The following is a 23,662-nucleotide window of genomic DNA, read 5'->3' on the forward strand; positions in this document are numbered from 1 at the left end:
GCTGAGATGACTAATGTGCCAAGGGTGGACACCGCTACGGAGACCCCAAACTTTGTCCCCCTAAATTCCGGCGAAATTACAGACACCAGGATTGATTATCACAGCGGGACGCAGTCTCAAAAAAAAAAAAAAAAAATCAGGCTAAAGGAAAAGAAAGTCGCAGGCGACTTGATCCAATTAGTAAATGCCTAATTGAATTAGTGTCACCTCCATCAGCCAATAGGAGGGTCCCCGGGCTGTGAGGCCGGGAAGCCCCTCCCTGGCCGCAAATATATAAAGCAGCTAGTGACAGCCCATAAGTTTCCAAGTGGTCAACTTGACCGATGCTTTGGCAATCGAAAAAGGGCAGAAAGGCGCGGGCTAGTGGGTGGATGGGGACAAAGATCTAAGTCCCCTTCTTCCAGCGTGTGAGCCTGGGAGGAGGGTGGGGGTCCTGAGGAGCAAGAGGTACGAGGAAGGAAAAGGAGAGGGCTTCTGGGTTAGTTTTCACCTCCTGCTTTCCAACTCACGGCGCTTTCCTTCCGGAAAGGACGCTGGATTCAGGGCGCGCCAGTACGCGCTGTAGCGGCCCGCGAGTCGGCAGGTGGGTAGCCCCGGCGCGGGAGGAAGGGGAAGTTACCTTCCCCTCGGAAGAGGGCGCTGGCTCCCCCATCCTGCCTTTATAATAAGGCCACGGGAGGAGAGGAAGCAGCCAGCTGCCGTCTGCGCTTTGCAAAGCATGCAGTTAGGGGAGCAGCTCTTGGTGAGCTCAGTGAACCTGCCTGGCGCGCACTTCTACCCGCTGGAGAGTGCGCGAGGCGGCAGCGGCGGGAGCGCTGGCCACCTCCCCGGCGCGGCCCCCTCTCCTCAGAAGTTGGACTTAGACAAAGCGTCCAAGAAGTTTTCCGGCAGTCTCTCCTGCGAGGCGGTGAGCGGGGAGCCCGCAGCCGCCAGCGCAGGGGCCCCCGCGGCCATGCTTAGTGACACCGACGCCGGGGACGCATTTGCCAGCGCTGCGGCAGTGGTCAAGCCGGGGCCCCCGGACGGCCGCAAGGGCTCCCCCTGCGGGGAGGAGGAGCTGCCCTCCGCCGCTGCTGCCGCCGCCGCCGCCGCCGCGGCTGCGGCCGCTGCGCGCTACTCCATGGACAGCCTGAGCTCCGAGCGGTACTACCTCCAGTCCCCCGGTCCTCAGGGGTCGGAGCTGGCTGCGCCCTGCTCACTCTTCCCGTACCAGGCGGCGGCTGGGGCGCCCCACGGACCTGTGTACCCGGCTCCTAACGGGGCGCGCTACCCCTACGGCTCCATGCTGCCCCCCGGCGGCTTCCCCGCGGCTGTGTGCCCACCCGGGAGGGCTCAGTTCGGCCCAGGAGCCGGTGCGGGCAGTGGCGCGGGCGGTAGCAGCGGCGGGGGCGGCGGCCCGGGCAGCTATCAGTACAGCCAGGGGGCTCCGCTCTACGGGCCGTACCCTGGAGCCGCAGCGGCGGGATCTTGCGGAGGACTGGGGGGCCTGGGGGTTCCAGGTTCTGGCTTCCGTGCCCACGTCTACCTGTGCAACCGGCCTCTGTGGCTCAAATTCCACCGCCACCAAACTGAGATGATCATTACGAAACAGGGCAGGTGAGCGCAGCGTGGAGGGGCCCCTGGGTTCGGGGATAAAGGGTGAACGTGTGGTCCTAGGGAAGGTCCGGGATGAGGGAGCTGAACCCAGTCGTTCCGCGCGGTGCTTAGAGTGTTTCACCGCGCGCAATAAATCTCCGTAGACACCGCATCTCCAATGCGGTGTCCCTCTGTGTCAGTGCCCCGGCGGCTCTTGCAGGGTGCCAGTGTTACGGCTGTACACCGCTTTTCCCTCCCATCATCCTCACCTGAACAGACCCGGAGGAGGCGGAAATGGAAATTAGGGCATGTCCACAAGCTGGATTCGTTAGATCCTCCTGCTCGGCGGTATGCTGGTGCATGCCTGCGTGCCGGCAAGGAGCCACGGGTAGGGAAGGCTCAAGAGCTGGCCACCTGAGCGCAGTAGATGGGCTCCCGCAGTTTTAGGCGCCAGGGTCTCCACGGGGCGTCTCCGCGAGGTGGGCGTGAAAGCTAGAGCGCCGGCCTCGGAAGCTTGGTCCGAGTAGGTGGTTAGATCTGCCCTGGAGCCAGACCTGGCTCGGGTTCGGTGCGCGAGAAAGTTCTGATATACATCCAACTGCTAACACTGGCTACTTCTGGGGAAAGGGAAGGGGGCGCGCTGAGAGAGGGGTACTCAAAGGGGACTTTTAGCCTAAAGTTTTCATATATATTTTTGACAAGAATAACCTAATATTGTTCTCTGGTACTTTTCAAAATGGTGCATTTAAAAATTAGTAGTTTTTAACAATCTAGGAGAAAAATTTTAATGAGCGTCTGAAAGGGCCGAGAATATGAGCCTTCGGAAGCATGCGAATTTGGGATATACCGATGTTGGGGCAAGCTTTTTTTTTGTTTGTTTTTGAAAAGACGAAAGGTTCCAAGAGTTGCCAACTCAAAAATATTTTACATAGTTTCAGACCACTTGATCTACCAGCATTCTGTTTATTGCAAACTTTTAAATGTGCTCCGACCCTATCCCAGGTGTCTGGGGAACCCGCTGGGGCCTGGGCCCGTTCTAGGACATCCCAATTTAAATCGGTTTTTCTGTTTCTATTCCCTTGCACAGGCGCATGTTTCCTTTCTTGAGCTTCAACATAAACGGACTCAATCCCACTGCCCACTACAATGTGTTCGTAGAGGTGGTGCTGGCGGACCCCAACCACTGGCGCTTCCAAGGGGGCAAATGGGTGACCTGTGGCAAAGCCGACAATAACATGCAGGGTGAGCAGAGAAGAGGCTCGGGCCGGGGAGGAACGGGCGGGAAGAAATCGGAACCCTCGACTCAGACAACTCACATTTAAATGTAGCACTTTTTTTTCCCTTCCATTCTGAGGCCTAGAGGTGTTAGTATGAGTTTCTTTGAGGTGCTTGTTTGACGCAGAGGAGAATTTGCTAAGTCAGATTTCTTGTCTGCCAATATATAGATATTTAGAACCTTTAACTAAGACATCACCCCACCCCCCAATCCCTACGTTTAACAAATTCGTAGTCATAAGCTCTCCAGATGGGAAGGGCTCCTGGGATTCTAGTGTTCACTTGAGAAAGCCCAGCCAAAGTTTGGTTCACCCGTAAATATCCAACTGTCTTCCATTGGATGTTGCCCTTACAGCTTTAGAAGGCCCCAAATTGACCTTCAAGAGTCATCTCCTGTTAGCTCCGTTTCTAAATTCTGAAATGCCATTCAGGGGAGTTCCTAGTGCAAGGAAGGTTGGAAGCACAGGGGCCTGGGAGGGATATCGATGTAGTCCTGCTGGTCTCCACTGGCCTCTTTAAGCAACTTTTGCTGGGAGACCAGCTGTAAGTCTAGCTCTTATATCTTGCCCATAGCTAAGAGACATCCCTCCGCTTTCCCCATTTGTAAACAGCCCTATATGCTTGGGTTTTGTGTTTTGTTTCATTTTCTCTTAGGCAACAAAATGTATGTTCACCCAGAGTCTCCTAATACTGGTTCCCACTGGATGAGACAGGAGATTTCATTCGGGAAATTAAAACTCACCAATAACAAAGGCGCAAATAACAACAACACCCAGGTAGAGTGACAGAGCAGGAGGGGGGTATCTTCTGGCTGTGACTATAAGTCTTTTTTCTAATAAGAGTCCCTACTCTTTTCACTGTATTTATAATATTTGCATTTGTGACCTGTTTGCTCGCCTATTTCTAACCTTTTTTGTTCTTTTGACCTTTCTCATCTTCACTTTCTTATTGGATTTCAATAACAGTGAGTTGACTATTAAGAACAGAAATACCGAAGTATTTTGGGAATTTAGGAAACCAAGAGGAAAGCATATCTATCAAAACCACATACCCAGCTATGTTTTAAATTTCAAAAAAAGGGGGGGCAATAATGAGACCTTTAAAATTGCAATAATCAAAGCTGTTAGTGAGGAGCATTTAGAAGTCCCATACCAAAATACATAATTTGTCAAAATCTAATTTTGTTGAACCACTAAGAGACTTTTTAGATTTAGCAATTTTTTTTCTGTACTCTTTCCAGATGATAGTCTTACAATCCTTACACAAATACCAACCCCGACTGCATATTGTTGAAGTTACAGAGGATGGCGTAGAGGACTTGAATGAGCCCTCAAAGACCCAGACCTTTACCTTCTCAGAAACGCAATTCATTGCAGTGACTGCCTACCAAAACACCGACGTGAGTGTCCCAGACATCTTAAGAATCTCTAAAGCTAAGGTCCAGCATGATAAAGCACTCAATGACTGTTTTTCTCCCCTATCTAGATTACTCAACTAAAGATTGATCATAACCCCTTTGCAAAAGGCTTCAGAGACAACTATGATTCGTAAGTGCAGCTTTTATCCACACTTGCATGATCATCTCTGAACAGGACATACATCAACAGGCACTTTGCTGATAATGTATTTTAGGAAGAGCTTTTACCTTTGGGATTTTTACATATTTTTATTTTTCCAAAATTTTTTCCTTTACTAATCTTGCTTTAGATTTTTCTCAGAAAGGTTGTGTTCATTTCTGAAGAAATGTTAAGGACTTAAAAATGAAGAATTTTTTTTAGCATTTGAGTGAAGAATTGAAATTTTAAGAATCTGCATTTTTATACCTTTCTTTTCATTTGATCCATTTTTTTTATCCTCCCAAGAGCAGATATTATTACTCTCCCCCACCCCCACTTTTTTTTTAACATAAGAAAAAACTGAAACTAAGAGGATGTAATTTCACAACACGAAACAGCAAGGCCCTGCTCTTTTTAAAATCTGGGTTTTCTACCGCCACAGCCAGTGTTTTTTCCATCACTCTGACAAAGGAGGTTTGATCTGAGTTTTTCATGTTCTAGGACTAGTAAAGGTAGATTTTCTATAGTTTAAATACTTGATGCCTAGGAGGAAACTTTTTCTTACATGGTGGGAAATTTTTCCCAATAAGCCAAGAGTCCAGCTAAAATAGGCCAGTGCATCTCCTGCCTCTGTTCTTTCAGCCCAACAGACCAGCACTTTCAGTACAGATAACCAACACAAGCCTTTTTCATTTCTGGGAGGTGGTTTGTTTGGGGACAACATTAGGGTTTTTTTTTTTTTTTTTAAGTGTTTCTCTTTATATTGTAGCATGTACACCGCTTCAGAAAATGACAGGTTAACTCCATCTCCCACGGATTCTCCTAGATCCCATCAGATTGTCCCTGGAGGTCGGTACGGCGTTCAATCCTTCTTCCCGGAGCCCTTTGTCAACACTTTACCTCAAGCCCGCTATTATAATGGCGAGAGAACCGTGCCACAGACCAACGGCCTCCTTTCACCCCAACAGAGCGAAGAGGTGGCCAACCCTCCCCAGCGGTGGCTTGTCACGCCTGTCCAGCAACCTGGGACCAACAAACTAGACATCAGTTCCTATGAATCTGAATATACTTCTAGCACATTGCTCCCATATGGCATTAAATCCTTGCCCCTTCAGACATCCCATGCCCTGGGGTATTACCCCGACCCAACCTTTCCTGCAATGGCAGGGTGGGGAGGTCGAGGTTCTTACCAGAGAAAGATGGCAGCTGGACTACCATGGACCTCCAGAACAAGCCCCACTGTGTTCTCTGAAGATCAGCTCTCCAAGGAGAAAGTGAAAGAGGAAATTGGCTCTTCTTGGATAGAGACACCCCCTTCCATCAAATCTCTAGATTCCAATGATTCAGGAGTATACACCAGTGCTTGTAAGCGAAGGCGGCTGTCTCCTAGCAACTCCAGTAATGAAAATTCACCCTCCATAAAGTGTGAGGACATTAATGCTGAAGAGTATAGTAAAGACACCTCAAAAGGCATGGGAGGGTATTATGCTTTTTACACAACTCCCTAAAGAGTTATTTTAACCTCAAAAATTAGCTAACTTTTTGCAGATGGACTTGGTGGTGTTTTTTGTTGTCTTCTTTGCCTAGGTTGCCAAAAAGATGTCTGCCTTCCACCTTGATGCATCCTGTTTTGTGCAATTCTCTAAAAGAAGGTGCCAAAGCTTTTTGATTGCTGCAGGTAACTGAAACAAACCTAGCATTTTTAAAAAATAAGATTAATGGAAGACTTTAAGGTATTTTAAAATTCGAAGGGTATCCAAGGTTCTGTATTTATTTATTGGAGAGACACTAACCATTCAAAGAAGCAGGCTGTGAACATTGAGTGCCCAGTGCTATCAAATGAGTTAAAACCTTTGATTCTCATTTCTATTTGTAAATTCTTAAGCAAATAGAAGCCAAGTGTTAAGGTGTTTTGCTTCTGAAAGAGGGCTGGGCCTTCAGCTTCAGAAGGAGATGTTTTACTGTTACATTCTGCCAGGGGCAAAAGATATTAGGTCCAGGAGTCAAGAAAAGCTTTTGTGAAAGTGATAGTTTCACCTGACTTTGATTCCTTAACCCCCGGCTTTTGGAACAAGCCATGTTTGCCCTAGTCCAGGATTGCCTCACTTGAGACTTGCTAGGCCTCTGCTGTGTGCTGGGGTGGCCAGTAGGACTCAGGAGAGAGCAAGGGAAGGAGTCACCAAAAAAAAAAAAAAAAAAAAAAAAAAAAAGAATTTAAAAGTGTACAGTTGTGTGTTTAGATACACTATAGAATAATGTGGTATATATTGTACAAATAGTCTACATAGGTGTCTGGGATAATGTAAAACTGGTGCTTTGGCTTTGTAAAGAATTTGCAAATCACTTAACAGCTGCAGGGGCAAGAGGAGAGTTTCATCATCCCCATGATATTTGGGAATATTCTGTTTACTTCTTAGATAGTTAAGAATGTATTCAGCTACTCTTTACTAACTTGAACCGTGTTTAAGGAAAACTCCTATTTCATCCTCTTCTTGCGCCATCCCCTCTCCCTAACTTGGTAATGTGAAGAAACTAAAACCTGATACCACAGCTCCTATAGGCTTTTTAGAGGTCTTGGATTTTTATGTACAGTCTTAGTCATTTTTAATAAATGTGGTTCAATAAGGGAACGGACATAGCTCTGTCTTCTGTGCTGTTGGGGTTTTCATCTTTGCTTTAAAGATCTCATTTTGCTTCCTCCTCTATCGTTTTCAGCTTTAACAGTGCCTCACCCACCCCCTACCTCCACGGAAGGCTCTAGAATCTCTAACTGGATACTGTAGTCATGCAGGGGTGGGGATGTTTTGTTTATCTTCTTTTTTCCTTGAAGTGGAATGGGGCTATTTCCTTACCCCACTGGGAAGTCTGGACAATGGGTGTTGGCGGGGCGGGGCAGGGGAGGGGGGCGGAGGGGCGGGGGAGGGAGGCTTGCTGCCGATTGCCCACATCAGACTTAACCAAGCCTCGAAAACCTCCGCTTCTGGTTCTTGGAGACCAGGCTCTGTCAGGGCACCGGGCCACTAAGTTCTCTGGGCTTTTTTCTAGGCTTACTTGGGGCCACCCATCCTTAGGCCCACGTAGACTCCCTGGGAACCCCCGTGGCCCTTTGAGCGCCCACCAGTTCAGGGTCCCTGGGGCGCGGAGGCGCGGGGGGCTACACACAGCTCAGCTTCTGCGCCCACCTGCGGCTTTCTTCTGAACCGAGACACTGCGCACCAGCCGACGCCGGCCGCCGGCCGCCAGCCTCGGTAGCTGCAGTCAAACTCTGCCCGGACCTGGTCTGAGGCGCAGGCTAGGGACGGGCGTGGCACTTACAAAGGAGGATTCCAGTCGTTCCGTGCACTGCCGCTCTGCAAACAGTGACCTTGGAGCAGTTCACCTTGCGCTTAGTTCCGTTTATTTGGCCCACGCTCCACGGGAAGACGAAAGACAGCCCATCCCCTGGCTGAACACTGGGCGGTCCAAAGAGTGGGGTGGAGGGTCCCCTTTGTCCCCCTAGTCAGACGTCCCGCCAGGCTTATCTGCAGACGGCTTCGGGCCCAGATTGCAAACCTTTCCAGCCCCCTCCTGGACCCTCCCGGGGTAAAGGTCTGGCTGGGAGGGTCATTCTGCTAACTGTGTAGTGCGGAAATGCAGCTGCTAAGAGGATTAGCTGCTGGGAGGCGAGCAATCAGCCGGGACCTCCTCCCCTTCTGCGCCCAATTAAGGCCGCCAGGACCTTGTACCTCGACTGTCCTGTCTCCCTTCCCCTCCGTCCCTCTGGGGCCCGAGTTCTTCCCGCGCCACCCGTGACCTTGGGGGCTCGAACTCCTGCTCCGCGTTTCCGAACGGCCTGCTCAAAACACTTTGGCAAAGGCGCCCCGAACTTTACCGGGGAGCCAGGGACAAAAGCGTTGAAGATGTGCTTTTTAATATATATGTATTGTGGATGACTGATTTAGATTCCGGAAGGGAGACTCATAGCCCGCCTATCCTGGTCAGCGCCTTCCCCACACCCCCAACAGCCCCCTTACATCTGCATCCAACCACCGAATATTGGGAGATGCGATGGAATTTCGAAAACAGTGCTCTCCTATTTCTGCCCTCTAGAAAGCCCCAAAGTGATAATCACTGCCGGGATAAAGCAGATTCTGGCCCTAGTCTATTTCGGGTCCTGTATATTTTTGCATCGTACAGTAAAAAGAACCTGGTACTTGTGAAAAGTCCCTCACAGTGTTTAATAGAAACGTAAGTGGCTGAGTGGCCCCAATTAACACCTTGTGATAAGGCATTCCTAAGATGGAGTGTCAGACACCAAATTGTGAAGAGATGTATCTAATTAATCCTCCTAGGATGACACCGATAAACAAGCCTCTATTTAAATAAAGATCAAGGGCTCGGCGCCCGGTTTGTTTACATTCTCCGCCAGGGTCCCCTCGTATGCACCGGTGCAGGCGGTGTTCCCTGCCCTGGGAGGAGATACTGGCTCGGGGGTCTGCTGGCTTGTCCTGGTTCACATCTCCGTTCTTGCCCCAAACAAACAAAAAACTACAATAAAATCAATAAATTACAAAGAAACAGGAAAAAGCAATGCAAAGAGGACCTGACTCGGAGTTGGAAATACTGTTATCTGCCGTTTTCCACTGGTGTTCTTTCCATCGCCAAACACTTTTTGGTTGTTGGTTTGCGAGGGAAAAAAGGAAGAAGGGGGGAAAGCAGCCCACATGTAGCCTCTAGAATTCTTTTCTGCTCTGGAGAGAATTCGGAGCAGGACCTTCCTCCGGTCCCCACCCCGCCCCGGCACGAGTTCGCTCTGGGTGGTTCCAGAATTCCTCCTTCTGGGTGTAGAAGCTGAGAATTGTCGGGATGTAGAGTAGCTATCCTGGGGGTGGAGTGGGGAGCCGCAGACGTCTGGAAGGGAAACTGGGAAAGGCGGGAAGAGTCAGAAAGAACTTGGGGAGGAGGGGAAACTGCAGATTAGCGCGCCATATTTTCGGCCCATGTTTGGGCCCGGATTTGGAGCCGGTTTCAAGTCTGCAGCAACGTATCTTCCAAACCCTCAATGGAGAGTTTCGAGGCTCCAAATCTGTTTTTGGTCCCGGTTTCCCTTTTTACAGCCGTCTTTGATTCGCTTTAAACCTAGGTGAAAGCAGACTCACGGTCTTCCCTCTCCTCTGCAGTCTCTTCTTTCCGAATTAAACCTGCGTAGGGGGAGGAATGTAATTTTTTAAATCTCTGCGGGTGTCATGGAAACGCTCTGGAATAAAAACTTCCCCGCATTCCCTTTGATTTTTATCGACATTCAGCTACCAGTAGGAACAAAAATTAAGATCTTTCCTTTCCCATTCGCCTGGACACTGTGTCGCTTGTCTTTCCGGCTCGCCCCGCGGTGATCTCTACCCGGCTACACAGCTACTCCAAAAGTTTAGCTTTCACCCCGCGGAGATTTCGAAAGCTCTGGGAGGCTCTTTTTAAAAGGGAATTTGGAAAAATCTGTTGCTGAGCACGATTGAGTCCCACTCTATAAAATACCCATCACCCCGCCGTCATTCCTCAAGTTTACGTTTTCAAATATGCGAACCCCGAAGGTCCAGCCCGGGAGTAAGCCAATCCCAGGACCCGGTCCACCGGCGCGTGTCTTGAAAACAATGTCGGAGGTCAGATTCCCTCCTACCGCTTAGAGGCCTCGGCTCAGCGCACACATTTGGGGTTCGCAGGGCTTCCCGCGCGCCCGAACCCTACCTGCGCTTCATTTTCTTCCGGGCGCAGGAGCTAAGCGATATCTTGGACAGTCTGAAGTTACAGGCACTTTTTTTTCTCCTCCCTCGCCCCCAACAAGACGATGGGACTCCAGCCTTGCTGGTCATCGAATTTCTCCTTATTACGACTTAAATGAAAAAGAAAACACGAGATGTGGGCGAGTGCGCGCACACACCCATCCACCCCCTTCTTCAACTGTGGGAGTCCTCTGTGTGTCGCCGAGGGCACGTATGGAGTTCGCCAAGGGAAGGATTCAGCTGCCCAAATGCTAACCAGGCCCTCAGCAATGGTCCCTAAAGTGCCCCCGCGTCACATGGATCTCTGACCGCCGCCGAAGCAATGCATATTTCAGGCAGCATTCCCCTCCCACCAAATACACATACAGACACCAGTTGAATTTTCTCCTGCCTCCTTGAAAAGCTCCGAACCCCTTCCAATAAGCCCTTGTGGGGACGCAGGGCTTGCACAATGACTTTTGTAACTTTAAGTTCTACCCAGGTTTCCCCACACAGTTGGAGCGGAGGAGGACCCCACTCCTCGCCCTTGGCCTCCAGGTCCCGCAGCAGTTTCCGCGCGAGTCTGCAGGCTCCTCTCTCTTCTGGGCCGCGAGCAGCCTTCGCCATCTGGTGGCAATGGAGAGTAAGGATCTCCCCATCGAAGAGAGTTCCTCCACTCTTAAAGCTTCTGCTTTGTCAGGTCCTGAACGGTTCCGTCAAAAAAAAAAAAAAAAAAAAAAAAGGAACCCAGTGGCGAGATCTCACTGCAACCTCCGCCTCCCGGGTTCAAGTGATTCTCCTACCTCAGCCTCCCGAGTAGCTGGGACTACAGGCGTGTGCCACCACACCTGACTGATTTTTGTATTTTTAGTAGAGGCTGGGTTTCACCATGTTGGCCAGGCTGGTCTCCAACTCCTGACCTCAGGTGATCCACCAGTCTCGGCTTCCCAAAGTGCTGGGATTACAGGTGTGAGCCACTGAGCCCCACACTCCTACGCTTCTTTAAAAGTTTTTTAGTGTAGGGGAAGGAGCCTGGAATTTGGAGTTCTATGACTTAAGTTCTAGTCCGCCGCCCCTTACAGCGGCATTGTCTTTAGCTTCACTGAACTTCATTTCCTCATCTGTGAAGTGGGGATTCCAACAGCACCTATCCCGGCAAAGAGTACAGAGAAGGAAGAAATGAGATTGTAAATTTAACTGCTCTGTAAACTGTTGAGTAGTTCCGAATATTAGTAGGTATCACTAATTACTAATTTTATAACATATATGATAGTAAACTTAGATGCATTAGCAAAGGAAAGTTTTTATTAATTCAAAAATAATTACAAATATTATGCAGTTTGAAAAAGTAGAGAGCAATGGACCCCCATGTGTCCACTACCAGCTACAATAACCATCAATTTATGGCCCCTCTTATTTCTTCCTGTAATCCCCACTCCACTCTTTCTGCCACGAATCCCGAAATTCCTGTCCTCTAATCCACAATTATTTCCATACACAGCCCTTAAAGAAAAGGACTCTTTTAAAATATATATATATATATATATAACTGTCATGCTATTATCTCACCTACAAAATCAACAATCATTTCTGAATATCGGGAAATATCCAGGTACGTTTTTCTGGTTGTCTCATAAAGTTGTTCTTGTTATTCTTTTTGTTTGCTTGTTCCTTACAGTTGTTTGTTTTAATCAGGATCCAAACAGTTCCCACACATGTGATTGATGTATCACTTAATTCTCTTAATCTAGAACTCTCCCCTCTCAACTTTTCTCTTTTATTTTTCTTTGCAATTTATTGAAGAAATTGGGGCATTTGTTCTGTCTGGTTTTCCAGGTTCTAGTTTTTCTGATTGCAGTTCTGTAGTGTTAACATAGTCCTCTGATTCTTGTTTTTCCAACAAAGTCGTGTTTTATTGATCTGATCCAGATTCCATTTTTTTTTTAGTAATAATATTTTATAGGTGGTAATATTCCATGAGGAGGCTCATGATGTTCAGTTGTCTCTTTTGGGGGCATGTCATTGTACATTGATGACTGTCAGCTAGACCCATTATTTCATTAAGGGGTTGGCAAAGGAGGTAAATTCCAGTACAGCTATTATTATCAATTACATATACATGAGAAAATTTTACTCAATGACACTTTGAATGTGACATTAAACAGAGTAAGCCAAAAAGCCAAGATCTCTGCTCTTTACATATCATCACAGGAAAACAGAGAGGCCTTCTGGGGAACATGAGACACAGAAATCTAGGTGTAAAATGGACAAAATGCACAAATTGGTAAGACTTAGTCGATGAAATATATTTATTAAGACAGTCTAATATTCCCCAAATTGCTAAGAAATCACATTAAACCAGTGCATAACAAAGTGATAAAGTAGGTTTCCATCTGTTTTTCTACTCTCAGGGCAAATTATCAATTTCCTGATCCCTTTAAAAATATATTTCAATAACTCAAAAGGAGGAGCATCATATGGAAATCATAAGTGCTAAAAAAAAAAGGACTATTAAATAATTTGGTTGTTAAGCAGGGAAGGGAGTGACTTCATCTATGACAAGAGAAGTGGTTTCTTAACACTTTGTTTGGAAATGATTGAGGGAGGAATCTGAGGGAGAGAAAGGTGGGGGGAAAGTCCAAGTTACTATCCACAATTCACAGCCTAGAACTTCTAGAACTGGAATGGAGTTGGTTACTGAGAGAGATCATCATGGAAATTCGAAGAATAACAAGGGTAGATTTGAACATGTAGATACCATTGCCACCATCTTGTTCCCTTCCTCGTCCCAGACACCAAACTGTAGACTATTCCACAAACCTTCAGGCAATCAGAATGTTTCCTGCAAAGGTCTTAGATTGCCACCATTTCTTCTTGAAATGACTCAATATTAATGCCATAAGTATATAGCCTTCTGTTGACTAGCACTTCTTCCTAAATCCCTAAATCAGTCATCACTCCTTGAGTCACTGAATTGGAGAGCTGGGAGGCACCTTAGAGACTGCTCTAGTTCTATAAACCCCACTATACAGAGGCAAGAGCCAAGTATCACTATGGTTTTGTGGTTTGCCAAGCCCCTTGAGGAACTCATTGGTTTGGCAGTGTATCATGGGTTAGACCCTATACTTTGGACATACAATATTTCAGAGGCTTGGGAAATATGTTTAGTCATGAAAATATTAAATTCAAAAGCATAGTTTTTATTATTGTTTATGTTTTTCAGAAGATGAACAATATTTGAAATCCAAATGTATCCATGATTAATTTTTTTCTTCTTTTTCTTCTTCTTCTTCTTCTTTTTTTTTGACAGGGTTTCACTTTATCACCCAGGCACAATCATAGCTCACTGCAGCCTCAAAATCCTAGGTTCAAGCAATCCTTCTACCACAGCCTCTTGAGTAGCTAGAACTACAGGTGCACACCACTATGCCTGGCTAATTTAAAAAAGTTTTTTTGTAGAGATAGATTCTCACTATGTTGCCCAGGCTGATCTTGCAATTCAGGGCTCAAAATCCTCCCACTTCAGCCTCCCAAAGCACTGAGATTATAGGCATGAGCCACCACACTCAGCCTTTTTTTAAGCCTATCATGGAGTGGTGCCTTCTTCATTGCGCACTTTGGTCTATATAGCTTTGGGGTAGTGAATCCACAGAATATATGTTCTTCACCCTACATATTTGCTGGTTTTCTTAATCTTGGCAGGCAAGTATTGTCTTTATCTTACAGATCTAAAACTCAAGGATGATCTTTGGTATTTTACTTCTTTCAGGATTCAAGTTCCTCTGTTAAAACAGCTTGTTGTTGATATAATTAACCAATAGTCTGTGCTCATCACTAAATATTTAGAAGACCACAGACACAGACTACATAGCTGTTATAGAAGAGCACAGAGAAGCATGGGTTGAGTAGTGTGCAAAAATGTGTATACATGCTTGTATGTAGGAGTGTGTATTTGTGCCCCAGAGCTAATAACATTAAGCTGAGATTACAGAGTGTAGAATACAACTTAGAAAAAATGGTTAAGATGGTATCTAATGTTTCCATTAGGGACTCTTCTGTTCAGAGCTGTCAAAACAGATTCTGTGAATTGACTAGACTATGGAAGGTGATCCTAATGATATTGCTGAAACACATATCCGAAAAACAGAATTTAAATAGAAGAGAGTCTCTAGAAATACATCTAAATCTTAATCTGGAGATACATGCCTCAAAATAACTCTCTCCCATTCCTTTTTCCCTCTCAACAAAAACAAACTCACTGGAAAAGGACAAGCAAACATTTCCAAGCCTTGCAATGCCCTATTTCCCATTGGAGTTTCAGGAAAAAAAAATGTATGAGTCACATTCTTAACCTGGCAATAAAGTCCACGAGGTATTTGGTTTCTCTGTGTTTGCCAGCTTTCTTGTACGTAGACAAGGTTGCCAGATCCAAAGAGAGAGCAGTGTGGATAAGACCATTTGACAAAGACTGCAGCTTTAGGAAGAACTTGACTGACCTTTAGTAAACCAGCAAGAAGGAGGCCAGACTCTCTCCTTCCACCCTCAAATCCCCTGTCAGTGCCCCTGTTTGGCTGAACCCAGTGAGAATCCAAAGGGCTAAACAATCTCTTGATGCAGTCATAGAGGTCAGCCTCCTCTATAGAGGAGGCAGGATGGCACAGGGCAGGATAGAAAAGAATGAAGGGTGAAGCTTGGGGGCAATGAAGAAGAAATCCAGCCCACCTATCACCCTCCAATGTCTTGACTGCTAAAGGATACTCTTGAGAGTACTCTTAAGTACTCTTGAGTTGTTTTGAGATTCCCCAAAGAGGATGTTTCAAGAATAGCTGAAAAATTTGGGTTTTTATGTGAAAATCCCCCTACTTTTCAGTTTTGGCAACCTACTTGAAAAAATTAAATAACCAAAATACTCCTGTGAGGAAGATTTCGCTATGGAAAGCTTTTGACCACTGATCTAGAGCAATGTTACGATTTTAATCGAATTTCAAAAATGTCAAAAGCATGGCGGGGCGCCGTGGCTCACACCTGTAATCATCCCAGCACTTTGGGAGGCCAAGGCAGGCAGATAGCCTGAAGTTGGGAGTTTGAGACCAGCCTGGGCCACATGGTGAAATCCCGTCTCTACTAAAAATACAAAAATTACCCAGGCGCAGTGGCAGGCACCTGTAATCCCAGCTACTTGGGAGGCTGAGGCAGGAAAATCGTTTGAACCTGGGAGACAGAGGTTGCAGTGAGCCGAGATCATGCCATTGTACTCCAACCTGGGCAACAGGGCAAGACTCCTCTGTCTCAAAAAAAAAAAAAAATGTCAAAAGCAGATTTCTGCTCTAATACAAGATGGAGTAACAGGGATATGAATTAACTTTCTGCTTGAAAAAAAAACTAAACTAAAAATCAGATATATATATATACACATGGCTTCCATTAGGCAATGTAAAATAGTAATCTATTAAAGAAGAGAAATGAATGAGGAAAACCCTAATATTTCTCCAACTTACTGCCTGGAGAGTTTCCAGGCCTCAGCTTAGCATGGGGATAGGGACCCAGACAAAGCCCAGCAGACTTCTTGATTTGAGGAGACAAAACTGTAAGGGTGAGGAGGCCAAGATGGCTAAAGTTTTTGGAGCAGAGTTCCAGAGAGGAGAGACCTGCACTGAAAGAAAAATCTAGAGAACTGAATAGGGTCTTCCTCAACTCCACCTGAGTGTTGATCAGCACACGCATGTGAAGAACATACCCCAAGCCCACAAGATTAGGCAGGATTTCTCAACCTCAGCACTATTGACATTTGGAGGCAAAAAATTCTATATTGTGGGAGCTGCATTATAGGATATTTAGCAATATCCTGACTTCTACCAACTAGATGCCAGTAGCACCACCCACCAGTTGTAACAACTAAAAGTGTCTCTACACATTGTCAAATGACCTCTATGGGGCAAAATTATCCCAGCTGAGAAATGCTGGATAAGAGGTATTAATACCCAGTATTTACACTAACTGAGAATTGTCCCCTTTCCCACTCACCAAAGTGGAAAACTTCATAATTCATGAGGTATCAGGAAAAGAACTCAGAAGGGTCTTGCTTCAGTAGTGAGCTAAAGTGGTACTGGACTAAATGCTGCTCTGGATTAATCTAAGTAGGCTTATAAGCAAGAACTGAAACTTAACTATATCCATGAAGAAAGCTCAAGTTATATGTATAGTAATAAAAATAACAACCAGCACAGAACAAAAAAAATTTAAAATGTGTAGTACCCAATCAAAAATGGCCAGACATTCAAAAAAGCAGGAAAATATGACCCACAATAAGATAAAAAAAATCAATCAAAACCAACTCAAAGTGACAGATGATAAAATTAGTAGACAAGGATATTAAATAGTTATTGTAACTGTATTTCATATGTTCAAAAAGCTAGAAAAAAGGTTGACAATCGTAAGTAGAGGCATGGATGGTATTTTTAAAAGAACTAAATTGAACTTCTAGAGATAAAAACTACAAATGTCTGAAATTGAAAAACACTTGGTGAGATCAGTGGCATGTTATACGTTGCAGAAGAAAAGATTAGTGAACCTGGAAGGTATAGAAATTGAAAGGATATAAAATAAAACACACAAAAATAAAAAGCTGGAGAAAAATAAACAGAGCTTTAGTGAGCTGTAGGATAATTTCAAGCAGCCTAACATGGCTGTAATTGGAGTGCATCAAAGAGAGGAAAGAGAGAAGGGTACAGACAAGATATTTGAAAAAATAATGGTCAAAAAATTTCAAATGTGGTAAAAATTATAATCCACCAATCTAAAGAGTTCAATTAATCCAATCACAAAAAATACAAAGAAAACTACATCAAGGCTTATCTTAATCAAATTGTTTAAAACCAATGATAGAGAAGAAGACATCAAAACAGTCAGGGGGACAAGGACACATTCTGGGCAAAGGAACAAACATATTAGGTTAGGTTAGTGCAAACGTAATTTCGGTTTTTGCAATTACTTTTAATGAAAAAACCTAAATTGTGTTTGCACCAACCTAATAAAAATGATAACAAAAAATAAGTAAGCTGGATAACATTAGAACATCTTTAAAGTACTGAAAGAATAAGTAAAACCATCAACCTAGATTTTTATACCTAAGGAAAGCATATTTTAAAAACAAAGGTAAAATTACTTTCGCAGACATACAAAAGCTAAAAGAATTCATCATCAGGAGACCTAAGCTACAAAAAAAAAAAAAAAAAAAAAAGGTAAGAGAAATGCTTCAGGCAGAAGGAAAATGATACCAGATGGAAATTTGAATCTACTTAAAAAAATGTAGGGCACTACAAATGTTAGCTACGTGGGTAAATATAAAATACAAATACTTTTCTTATTTTTAAAATCTCTTTAAAAGAAAATTGACTATTTAAAGCAAAAATAATAAGATATTCTAGGTTTTTTTCTTTTAAAAAAGCTTTTGTTACTTTTATTTTTATTGGTTTTTTTCTAGCAGCCCTCATCCAATTGTGTGGTGTTTATAACATACATGGAAGTAAAATATGTGATAACTGTAGCACAAATGTTAGGAGGGGAGAAACAGAAGCATATTAATTGAGTTATTACCCTATGCATCAAGTGGTATAATATAATATCACTTGAAGGCAAACTGTGATAAGTTAAAGAATCATAAAACATATTCAATTAATCGAAAGTAGTCACAAAAGGAAGAAAAAGGAAATGAATAAGAAACAGAAAACAAATAATACTGTGTTAGATTTAAACCCAACTGTACTAGTCAGGGTTCTCTAGAAACAGAACTAATAGGAGAGATGTGTGTATGAAAGGGAGTTTATTAAGGAGTATTGACTCACATGATCACAAGGTGAAGTCCCACAATAGGCCATCTGCAAGCTGAGGAGCAATGAAGCCAGTCTGAGTCCCAAAACCTCAAAAGTAGGGAAGCCAACAGTGCAGCCTTCAGTCTGTGGCCGAAGGCCCAAGAGCCACTGGCAAACTACTGGTGTAAGTCCAAGAGTCCAAAAGCTGAAGAACTTGGAGTCAGATGTTCAAGGGCAGGAATCATCCAGCATGGGAGAAAGATGTCTACTACAAACCCTAAAGCAACCACTAAAATAACACAACAAAGAATTATAGCTAATAAACCAACAAAGTACCACCTGCCCAGCTACCTTTTTTTTTTTTTTTTTTTTTTTTTGAGACAGAGTTTTGCTCTTGTCGCCTAGGCTGAAGTGCAATGGCGTGACCTCGGCTCACTGCAACCTCCTTCTCCCAGGTTCAAGCGATTCTCCTGTCTCAACCACTCGAGTAGCTGGAATTACAGGCACCTGCCACTACATCCGGCTAATTTTTGTATTTTTAGTAGAGATGGGGTTTCACCATGTTGGCCAGGTTGGTTCGAACTCTTGACCTCAGGTGATCCACCTGCCTCAGCCTCCCAAAGTGCTGGGATTACAGGCAGGAGCCACTGCGCCCAGACAATTTTTTTAATTTTTTTGTAGAGAGACAGGGTCTCACTCTGTTGCCCAGGCTGGTCTTGAACTCCTGACCTCAAGCAATCCTCCCACTTGAGAAATCCACGTTAAAAATAAAGACATAGACCTGGCATGGTGGCTCATGCCTGTAATCCCAGCACTCTGGGGGGCCAAGGCAGGCGGATCTCTTGAGGCCAGGAGTTCAACACTAGCCTGGCCAAGATGATGAAACCCCGTCTCTACTAAAAAAACACAGAAATTAGCCAGGTGTGGTGGCACACACCTATAGTCCCAGCTACTCAGAAGGCTGAGGCACAAGAATCCCTTGAACCTGAAAGGCGGAGGTTGCAGTGAGCCGAGATCGCACCGCTGCACTTTAGCCTGGGCGACAAAATGAGACTCTGTCTCAAAATAAATAAATAAACAAACGGACACACACAGGTTAAAATTTAAAAGTCGAAAAAGATATAACATGCTAACACTAATTAAAAGAAAGCTAGAGTGGCTATGTTACTATGAAAGTAGATTTTAAAAAATAAAATGGGTCATTTAATAATGATAATGGGATAAATTTATCAAAAGGTCATAATAATCCTAAGTTACCAGCAACAAACAATAGAGATAATTATTTGATGTAACATTCAAAAATTAATCAATGTAATTCACCATGTTAATAGACTAAAAGTGAATAACTATTATTGTCTACATAGATGAAGAAAAAGTATTGGACAAGACCTGTGGCCAGCCGAGCCAGCATTCCCGGCTCGCTTCAAGGAGTGGATTGGCTATAGGGAGGAGCCCACCGCAGAGACCAAGAGAATGCAGCCTCATCTCCCAGATGAAAATGGGGATCACAGTGACAAAGATGAAGCGCCTCACGTGATGGTTTTTAAAAAGGGAGACCTGTCAGTTGAAGAAGTCATGAAAAGTAAAGCAGAAGTAAAGGCTGCCAAAGCAGATAAAGAACCAGCTCCAACTGAGGGAAGAATCATTTATCAAAAACCAGTGAAGCACCAGTCAAGTGCCCCTCAGATGAAAAATATTCAGGTTTAACAGCAAGCCCAAAAAGAAGACAAATTAAGATGCAATAAATCAGGACTCAGTCAAAAAGAACTCACAAAAACAAATCAAAAACAGTAGCCTCCTTTCTTTTGACAGTGAAGATGACAATGAGTAAGTGTAAATATTTTGAATTTAGTCTACTTTGAAAGTACATGCGATGTTTTTTAAAGTAACATTTTTTTCCTATTATAAAGATACTACAGGCCAGGCACGGCGGTTCACGCCTGTAATCCCAGCACTTTGGAAGGCCGAGGAGGGCAGATCACTTGAGGTCAGGAGTTCGAGACCAGTCTGGCCAACATGGTGAAATCCCATCTCTACTAATAATACAAAAATTAACCGGGCATGGTGGCAGTCACTTGTAATCCCAGCTACTCAGGAAGCTGAGGCAGGAGAATAGCTTGAATCTGAGAGGCGGAGGTTTGCAGTGAGCTGAGATCAGGCCATTGTACTCCAGCCATTGTACAGAGCCAGCAGACTTTATCTCAAAAATAATAATAAAAATAAAATAAAATAAAATAAAAATAAAATAAAATAAAACTACAAGTTACTTATAGAAAATTTAGGAAATACAGGAAAAAATTTAATAAACTACATCTATTCATCAATACCCCTCTGACTTAATATGCCAACTCTAGAAATTAGCTAGTATTAACATTTTGTAATTTCCCCTTTGTGGATGTATATATATGTAAATTATATTTTTAAACAAAATACATTTTGTTTGTGTAAACAAAAAAAGAAACAGTATTAGACGAAATCCAACATTTGTGCCTGGCAAAAACTCTAACCAAACTTGAAATTGCAGGGAATTCCCTCAACCTGGTAAAACGCATCTTTGAAAAACCTAGAATTAACATCATATTTAATGGCGAAAGATAGAATGCTTTCCCCCTAACATCAGGAATGAGATGACTCTATTTCTACTCACCATTATACTGGAGGTTCTAGCTTGGCCAATGAGGCAAGAGAGAGAAATAAAAGGCTCTCAGACTGGGAAGACTGAAGTAAAATGGACTTCATTTGAATATAACATTGTCATCTACGGAGAAAATCCAATAAAAAGGCCATTACTAAGAAATTTTAGTAGAGTTGTAGAATACAAGATCCATATACAAAAGTCAGTTGTATTCTTTTATATACTAGCAACAAACAATCAGAAATTAAAATAAAAATACTATTTAATAGCATCAAAAATAAGAAATGCTTAGGTATAGACCTGACAAATTACGTGCAAGATCTACGCCCTGAAAACTATAAAACACTCCTTAGAGAGATTAGAGAAGACCTAAATAAATAGGGAGATTCACTGTGTTCATGTCAGAGGGCTCTATATTGTTAGAAAATAAATTCTCCCCAAATTGATGTATAAATTCATTAAGGCTTTTTCTTTTTTAGAAATTTTGAAGCTGGCGTGGTGGCTGTAATCCCAGCACTTTGAGAGGTCAAGGTGAAAATATTGTTTGAGCCCAGAAATTTTACACTAGCCTGAGCAACACAGTGAGACCCTGTCTTTACAAAAAATTTTAAAAATTTCCTGGACACAGTGGCACACCCCTGTGTTCTCAGATATTCGGAAGGCTGAGGTGGGAGGATCACTTGAGCACAGGAGGTGAGGCTACAGTAAGCCATATTCACACCACTGCACTCCAGCCTGGGTGACAGAGCAAAACTCTATCCCCCAAAAAAGAAATCGCTAAGCTGTTTCTAAAATTTTTCTGGAAATGGAAAGAACCTATAATAGTCAAAAAAGTGAAAAAAAAAAAAAAGAAGAAGAACATCGGGGGACTTACATTGTCTTTAGGAATTATAAAACTACAGTAATCAAGATAGTATGCAACTGGCATTAAGATAAAGCATTGGAACTGAATATTGTCTAGATGGAGACCATCACAACTGATTTTCAAAATGGTACAAAAGCAATTCGCTGGAGAAAGGGTAGTCTTCTTAACAAATGGTGCTGGAACAACTGGATATCCAAATGCCATTCATACCTCACATCATATACATATAACAGTTTAGAATGAACTGACTTAATGGTTATAGTCTTAAATGTAAAAGTTAACACTATAAAACTTACAGAGGAAAACAGGAGAAAAGTTTTGTGACTTTTAGTCAGAAACAGCTCTTTAAGGTCTAACACCACATGTACTATCCATAAAGAGAAAATATTGATAAATGGGACTTTATCAACAGTAAGAGCTTATGTTTCTTAAAAGACATTGGTAAGAGATTAAAAAGATGAGTCACAGAATGTGAGAAAATATTTGCAAATCACATATCTGATAACAGACCTGAATCTAGAATATATAAAGAGCACTCAAAACTCAAAACAAACAACTCAATAAAAAGTGAGCAAAAGATTTAAAAAGACACCTTCCAAAGAAGACATATGGAGGATGACAAGAACAAGAAAAGATGTTCAGCATCACTGATAATCAGGGAAATCCAAATTAAAACTACTGAATGATGGCCGGGCGTGGTGGCTCAGGCCTGTAATCCCAGCACTTTGGGAGGCTGAGGCAGGCGGGTCACGAGGTCAGGAGATCGAGACCACCCTGGCTAACACGGTGTAACCCCATCTCTACTAAAAACACAAAAACAAAAAATTAGCTGGGCGTGGTGGTGGGCACCTGTAGTCCCAGCTACTCGGGAGGCTGAGGCAGGAGAATGGCGTGAACCCGGGAGGTGGAGCTTGCAGTGAGCCAAGATTGCGCCACTGCACTCCAGCCTGGGTGACAGAGTGAGACTCCGTCTCAAAAAATTAAAAAAAAAAAAACTACTGAATGATACAAGAGACCCTACTACATACCTAATTTTAGAATGTCTACAGTTTTTAAAGACTGGCAATACCAAGTGTTAGCAAGGATATGGAAGAACCAGAACTGTCATACACTGCTGGAGGGTATATAGAATAGTACGACCTCTTTGGAAAACAGTTTGGCAATTCCTTAAAATGATAAACAAATACTGACTATGACCCACATATTCTACTCTTAGGTATTTACCCAAAATAACAAAAATATATGTCTATAAAAACACTTCTGGCCAGGCGCGGTGACTCAGGCCTGTAATCCCAGCACTTCGGGAGGCTGAGGCGGGTGGACCACCTGAGGTCAGGCATTCAAGGACAGCCTGGCCAACATGGTGATACCCATCTCTACAAAAATATAAAAATTAGCCAGGCATGATGGCAGGTGCCTGTAATCACAGCTATGGGAGGCTGAGGCAAAAGAATCGCTTGAACCCGGGAGGCAGAGGTTGCAGTAAGCCAAGATCGTGCCATTGCACTCCAGCCTGGGTGACAGAGTGAGACTCCATCTCAAAACAAACAAACGACAACAAGAAAAAACACTGCTACAAATATATTCATAAGAGTTTTATTTGTTATAACTTCAAACTGAGAAGACCCAAGTGTCCATTAACCTGTGACTGGATAGATAAATTGAGGTATATCAATGGAATGAAATACCACTTGGTAATAAATATGAATGAACTATGGTACAACAAACAACTTGGATGAATCTCAAAATAATTAAGCTAACTAAAAGAAAAGAGACAAATAAGACTATGTAATACATGATTCCATTTATAGAAAATACTAACTGCTCCTTGGTGACAGAAAACAGATCACTGGTTGCTTAGGGCTTGACAGAGAGTTATGGGGAAAGAATTTTAAAGGAGCATGAGAAAACTTTTGAGGTGATAGCCTACTAATCAATCAAGTACTAGAAAATTATAACATAGTAAGGTAAGTATTATGATATAGGAAGATTAAGGTATTATGGAAGCACAGGAGCTGTGTGAGCGGTGGGATGAAATGGAAATGATATAGAAAGGAGATCACAAAAGGCTTTCTGGATGAAAGACCTCTAAATTGAGACCCAGACAAAGAATCAGGTGAAAGACAGTAGAGGTGCTTGTAAGGGATGTTTTCATGAAAAGAAAAAGCACATGCAAGACCCACATATGTAAGATCACAGGGTGCCATTGA

General features: G+C 43.6%; 1 protein-coding gene and 1 pseudogene across 3 annotated transcripts; both read left to right on the forward strand.

The window, feature by feature from the left end:
• Nucleotides 1–312: 312 nt before the first annotated feature.
• On the forward strand, nt 313–7,036 carry EOMES (eomesodermin). 3 transcript variants are annotated; one of them, XM_009239255.4, is made up of 6 exons: nt 313–1,596; nt 2,663–2,817; nt 3,505–3,626; nt 4,091–4,249; nt 4,336–4,397; nt 5,176–7,036. In XM_009239255.4, exons 1-6 carry the CDS (start codon nt 719–721, stop codon nt 5,912–5,914), a joined length of 2,115 nt encoding a protein of 704 aa, XP_009237530.1. In that variant the 5' UTR covers nt 313–718; the 3' UTR covers nt 5,915–7,036. The 3 variants fall into 3 exon arrangements, with proteins under 3 accessions (XP_009237530.1, XP_002814030.1, XP_009237533.1); XM_002813984.5 differs by having other exon boundaries at nt 5,233–7,036; XM_009239258.4 differs by having other exon boundaries at nt 313–583.
• A 9,787-nt stretch (nt 7,037–16,823) lies between these two features.
• Nucleotides 16,824–19,783, forward strand: LOC100434627 (uncharacterized protein KIAA1143-like; annotated as a pseudogene).
• The last annotated feature ends 3,879 nt before the right edge of the window (nt 19,784–23,662 follow it).

The sequence above is a fragment of the Pongo abelii genome, chromosome 2 (assembly GCF_028885655.2).
Source record: "Pongo abelii isolate AG06213 chromosome 2, NHGRI_mPonAbe1-v2.0_pri, whole genome shotgun sequence".
In the NCBI taxonomy this organism is placed as follows: domain Eukaryota; kingdom Metazoa; phylum Chordata; class Mammalia; order Primates; family Hominidae; genus Pongo; species Pongo abelii.

Excerpts from the sequence above, each read along its gene's own strand:
- EOMES (XM_009239255.4), top strand. The coding sequence starts at position 719 with ATGCAGTTAGGGGAGCAGCTCTTGGTGAGCTCAGTGAACCTGCCTGGC. Across the intron at positions 2,818-3,504 it reads AGCCGACAATAACATGCAGG|GCAACAAAATGTATGTTCAC; the intron begins GTGAGCAGAGAA and ends ATTTTCTCTTAG. Across the intron at positions 3,627-4,090 it reads CAAATAACAACAACACCCAG|ATGATAGTCTTACAATCCTT; the intron begins GTAGAGTGACAG and ends TACTCTTTCCAG.